This window comes from Myotis davidii, unplaced genomic scaffold (genome assembly GCF_000327345.1).
Source record: "Myotis davidii unplaced genomic scaffold, ASM32734v1 scaffold169, whole genome shotgun sequence".
Classification (NCBI taxonomy): Eukaryota; Metazoa; Chordata; class Mammalia; order Chiroptera; family Vespertilionidae; genus Myotis; species Myotis davidii.
Window position 1 is genome coordinate 760,342 of NW_006383005.1, and position 5,949 is coordinate 766,290.

Here is a 5,949-nt window from a genome sequence, read left to right on the forward strand (position 1 = left end):
CGCGCAAGGCAGGCGCTGCCCTCTGTTGGTTAGTGCGCTCCCACAGGGGGAGCTCTGCTCAGCCACAAGCCAGGCTGATGGCTGCCAGTACAGTGGTGATGGTGGGAGCCTCTCCTGCCTCCTCAGCAGTGCTAAGGATGTCTGACTGCAGCTTAGGTCTGCTCCCTGCTGGCAAGTGGACATCCCCCGAGTGTTGCTGGGCTGCCAGAGGGATGTCTGATTGCCATCTTAGGCCCAATCCCTTGGGGAGTAGGCCTAAGCCAGCAGGTAGTCATCCCCCGAGGGGTCCCAGACTGCGAGAGGGCACAGGCTGGGCTGAAGGACCACCCCCACCCCCACCCAGTGCACAAATTTTTGTGCACTGGGCCGCTAATATATATATATTAGAGGTTAGGACTATTCTTGTGGTTCTCAGACATGCAGGATGATTAAAATCACCAGATGTGCTTATCAAAAATACCTGGTCTTACCTAAAACTAACTTAGAAATACCATGGGGTGGGGTGGGAAGGTGACCAAGGAATCTGTATCTTTAACAAGTTCCCCAGGTGATTTTGATCTTCCACTAGATGTAATTAGGACTAGATTATCCCAAATATATCTCTTGTCTGTAGTGCCCACATCCTCCCATCAAACCTCTTGACCTCAAGGCTGAGTTAAGTCCCTCCTCTTTCAACTGCCACAGTATCTTCAAACACTTTATAATAACAGTAGAAGCCCGATGCACGAAATTCGTGCAAGGGTAGGCCTTCCTTCAGCTGCCGGCACCAGCTTCCCTCTGGCACACAGGACCCGGGCTTCCCTAGCAGCCCCGGCTTCGTCCGGAAGGTCGTCCAGAAGGACATCCATTCTAATTAGCATATTACCCTTTTATTATTACAGACAGATGCAGCCCCATGAGTCAGACTGGTTCCCAGGTAGCTGATCCCGAGGCCTCCTGGGCAGAGGCCAGGGTACACAGTTGGCACTCAGCAAATGTATCTGTAAAGCTGGGAATGGAGTTGGCTTTAGCACTGATGCCCTCCTCCACTTATTATTCCCCCTGTTCCTGTGCCAGGCTGGTGAGAGTTCACACATGTAGCTCCCCAACTCCTCCACTTCTCACATACCAGTCTGTGCCTGCAGTGGATGTGATCCACCCACCCCATGAAATTCCCCAGAGAGAAAAAAGGACTAGGAATTCACATCTGTCTGTGGAGGTGCCACATCTGCAGGATGATGCCAAAAGAGCTGGGGGGTGTCTTAGGAACCTAGAGAGGCCTGACTCCCATGAGTTATACTTCAAGAGAGAGAGAGAGAGAGAGAGAGAGAGAGAGAGAGAGAGAGAGCTGAGTGCAACCAGAGGTCCCACTTGGCTACCAGGCCCAGTTTTCTAGCAGAAAGGGAGGCGTGGTGGGGTAGGGCGGGGCTGTCCTAGTGACTCTTGTTCAGAGCTGCCCAGACCTGTCCTGGCTGGAGGTATCATTGAGCAGAACCAGAGAGCAAGAGCAGAATCTGCATGTCCACCTAATCCTACATCTATCACCTGAGGCTTCTGGGGCTTCCTGGAAACTCTCCAGGGAAGGGACAGGACTTCTGAGCAGCAGAAGGCAAAAGGCACAGCTGGGGCTCAGAACTGCTTGGTGTGACAAGTGATCTATTCTAAAAGGAATGTTTCCCCACGCCCCACAGGGCACCAGAGCATCAGGACCCCCCAAACTCTTCCCTCTTGGTAGCCTTCATACCACGTTCCGGTCCCACCCCTTAGCCCCCTCTGACTACTACCTGGTGCCCTCAACACAGGTTCCCAAACTCTGAGGTGGTCAGAACTAGTGTTGCAGAGTAGGAACATTTTTAGGCCTACTTAATGACCTAGCCACCTCAGCCGCTTGACAGCCTGTGCAAAGTCTCTAGGAACTGAGCTCACACACCTGAGCAACGGCCTACAAAGAACAAACAGATCAACGCACCTGAGCTACAGGCCCTCAAAAAACAGACAGATCACAATTAAGAATAGTCCTGACCTTTAAGTTACCCAGAAATGAATAACAGGAGGGTGATGAATAGCTTGGCTAAAACTACGCAATGAGCTTTTGTAACTTGGCTTTGCCTGCTATGGGAACCTGAACACGGATGTACCTGTCCCCTTTAAATACTGGATTCTGCAGATGGCCGGGGCCGCTTCTCTCTTGGGCTTCCCGAGTGGAGGCGCGGACACTGGCCAGTCAGTAAAGGCTCTCTAAATCTTAATCCGTCTGGAGTTCTGGTCATTCTGTCGCTCGCGCTCTACAACACTAGAAGGGTCCTAAGACCACCCCGTAAATTCATCGGAGAGAGGCCCAGGGGGACTGAGTTCTGCTCCAAACATTTTCTCTGATGTGCCAGTGCCCTCTCTGCTTCACCTGGGTCTCCTCCCCCTAAAGATAGGAGCTCCCCACAGGCTAAGAGAGTAGGCACCCCTGTCTGCCCACAGGGCTGGGGACCTGGGGGACTCAGGGATGGAACAAGGTGAAGACATGATAATAACAGTGACAACAATCATAGTTCCTTATCTGATGGCGCTTTACAGCTTATCTCCATCATCTCACTGGATTCTGATTGCACCTTTGGGAGGTAGACAGGACAGAGTCTATCTCAAAGATGAGAAAAGAGAGAGGTTAAGAAGCCAAGGTCAGTGGAATTGCTGGGATCTGCACCTGGACTGCCTGGCTCAGTGTCTCCTGGGAGACCAACAGTCAGTTAGCTAGCATCCCTGTGCCCCTGGGGACAGCTGTGTGCCCTTGGGGCTCACCTTCTGGCATTCGGTCAATGTCCACATAAAGGCGCAGCATGAGGCCACCCAGCCCATAGGCCATGCCTGGCCCCATCATCGTCACTGCAAACAGGATCCCTGCAACACAAAACCTAGGTTAGGCCATCCTGACCCTGGCTTCCCTGCAGGGCAGTGCCCACTGGGCAAAAGCAGCCTGTCTCCCCGGGTTGAGCCTGGGAAATGTCCACGGCTACCCTGAACTTCCACTGGCCACATGGGACAGGGGCTGTCCCTCCCGACCCCACTCACTCCAGGCCTCTGGTCCTCCTACTTGAGCCTGGCCTGCCCTCAGAGCCCGAAGGTTGGCACCGCTCCTCACCGAGGTAAAGGGGAGAGTTGTTGCCATGGGCAAAGTCATCGATATAGGAGATGCCGAAGGGCTGGATGGGCACGCTGCCCACACCGAGCAGGGTCTGTGCCATGAACATTATTCCCACCGCAGCCAGATGCTGGGCCTCCGTGTAGCTGGAACAGCTACTGCCATTGGAGGGGGTCGGGGCAGGGGCCGAGGCTGTGGTCAGGCACAGGGAAGCCTTGAAGTCCTGTGGCGTGTCCCCTGAGAGGTGAGAAAAATATTATGAGAACAGCTAAGACTTTTATACAGCACTTCCTGGATGCAAGGTACTGATCTCAGGGCTTGTGTATTTCAATCACAACAAACCGCAGGGATGATTGCTCTCATTACCCTTAGTTCACAGGTGAGGAGACTGATGCTCAGGCAGCAACTAGCAAGGGTGGGGTCAGGATCCGAACCCAGGCAGCCCAGCTCTGAGTCCTTGCTCTTACACCACCCTGTGCTACCTTTCTGAGCAGAGGTATGTGCTCTCGGGTGGGGTGGGGCTGTCAAAGGAGGTCGAGTTTGAACTGGGTTGAGATGAACAAACAAGAGTTTCCAGAAAAAGAACTTGGGGAGGGCTATTCCGGGTCAGTGTCCATTGCAAACCTGGGGGCTTAGGAAGTTCAGCACTGCTGGCCCCAGAGCGTGAGGGGCAAGGCCGGGGCTGAAGGGAGGGCTGGCAGGGGAGGGATGCGGGGGCTGGATTGTGGAGGGGTCTAGGACCCTTGGCCTGCATTCTGAGGAGGGCTCAGTGTCAGCTCGGGACACAGATGTAAAGTGCAGTTAAAGGGCATTTCTTAATTTAGTACCAGACATTTGTTCCCTGGAACTAACCAATATTTGGTGAGCAAATGTAAGACCCTCATGCTATTATTATCCCAAATATGGGTGTTGAAGTGGCCTTCCCTCTGCGGCCTGTCCAGCCCTTTCCAGGAACTGGGGCTGAGGAAAAGCTGCATGAACCAAGGTTAACAATCCAGACCTTCCAGCTGTGGTGGGCAGCTAGACAGACGTGAGCAAAGCGAGGACAGTGAGCCAGCTCCAGAAGGTCACCAGGGCAGAAAGCCCAGGGCCTAGCAAAGGACAATTGCAGGGTGGGACCTCGCCCCAGGGTGACCTTTCCTTCCCTAGCATATCGCTGGTCATGAGGTTTGGACCCCTCACCTTTCCTCCCTAGAGTTAACATCTCGGCCTCAGTTGTATTTCAGCTCCGGGCCCAGAAAAGAAACAAAACCAGACCAGCGACTCCGTGGCTGCCCTCAGGACCAGCTGCATTGGATAATGACCCCTAGCAGCCTTGGTGCTGACCGATCAATCAGTGGAGACTGGACCCTGAAAGGACACACCTGGAAAGCTGCTGCATGTTCTATTAAGATCTTCCCCTGGTAATTAGTGTCCTGATAAGACAGTGGTTCTCAACCTTGGCTGCACATTAGAATCACCTGGGAACCTTCTTAAAATCCTGATTTCTGGGCCTCATCCTCTGGAAATTCTGTTTCTTTGTTACTAATGTGTGGTCCCACCCCATAACAAAGAAACAGAATTTTCAGAGGATGAGGCCCAGAAATCAGGATTTTGAAAAGGTTCCCAGGTGATTCTAATGTGCAGCCAAGGTTGAGAACCACTGTGATAAGAGGAGATTAGGACACAGACACCCAGGCAGGGTCAGCCACCAGAGGACACGGGGAAGAGCCAAGGAGAGTCCTCAGGAGAAACCAGCCCTGCCGACACCTTCATCCTGGACTTCCAGCCTCCAGATATGGGGGAGAACTTCTGTTGTTTGAGCTGCCCAGCTGGGGTAGTTTGTCAGGGCAGCCTCAGTGAGCTAATCCACTCCCCAAACTCCTGAAACTAATATTCTGCTCTCCAGTGGGGCTTTGCTGACTCCAGCCTGCCTTGACCAACCACCTACTGCTTCCCATTTTCCTGACCTGACTATGACCCCTTCAAGAGCAAGGGCAAGCCTCAATTTTAAGTCATCAAACACTTTTTTGGAAAGGGCCTGATAGAAAAGACTGTAGTCCAGCTGGTATGGCAGTGGTTGAGCATCAACCTATCAACCAGGAGGTCGTGGTTCGATTCCCAGTCAGGCACATGCCTGGGTTGCAGGCTTGATCCCCAATGTGGGGCCATGCAGGAGGCAGCCAATCCATGATTCTCTCTCATCATTGATATGTCTATCTCTCCCTCCCTCTCCCTTCCTCTCTGAAATCAATAAAATATCTATATATATAAAAGCCTAAGCAACTGTTCGACCATTTGACCTTTCGATTGGTAACTATGACACACACAGACCACCAGCAGGCAGACGCTCAATGCACAGGCATGGAGGCATGGAACAGACTGATGAATCTCAGAGGGAAGGGGACTGGGAGGAGAGCGGGAAGAGATTAATCAAAGATCTTATATGCATACTAGAGGCCCGGATGCATGCACCAGTGGGGTCCCTCGGCCTGGCCTGCACCCTCTCACAATCTGAGACCCCTCAGGGGATGTCAGAGAGCCGGTTTCAGACTGATCCCACAGGCCAGGCTGAGGGACCCTACCAGTGCATGAACCTGTGTACCAAGCCTCTAGTATACATATAAGATCTTTGGTTAATCTCTTCCCCCACTCTCCCCTCCCCACTTCCCTCTGAGATTCATCAGTCTGTTCCATGTTTCCATGCTTGTGCATTGAGCATCTGCCCCCTGGTGGTCAGTGTGTGTCACAGCTAGCAGCCAACGGTCTGGTCGGTGGTCGCTTAGTCTTTTACACATATAGACTAGAGGCCTGGTGCACGAAATTCATGCACTGGGGTGGGGAGGGGCCCCTCAGCCCAG

At 52.9% G+C, this 5,949-nt stretch overlaps 1 protein-coding gene across 1 annotated transcript in view; it reads right to left on the minus strand.

The window, feature by feature from the left end:
* The window catches only part of SLCO2B1 (solute carrier organic anion transporter family member 2B1), a 58,679-nt gene that overhangs the window by 33,257 nt on the left and 19,473 nt on the right, over nucleotides 1–5,949 (minus strand). The window contains exons 5-6 of the mRNA XM_006777918.2: nucleotides 3,110–3,346; nucleotides 2,770–2,868 (exon numbers count right to left, since the gene is read on the minus strand). Of these exons, the coding sequence (XP_006777981.1) occupies nucleotides 2,770–2,868; nucleotides 3,110–3,346 (336 nt within the window). The remainder of the gene's footprint in view (nucleotides 1–2,769; nucleotides 2,869–3,109; nucleotides 3,347–5,949) is intronic.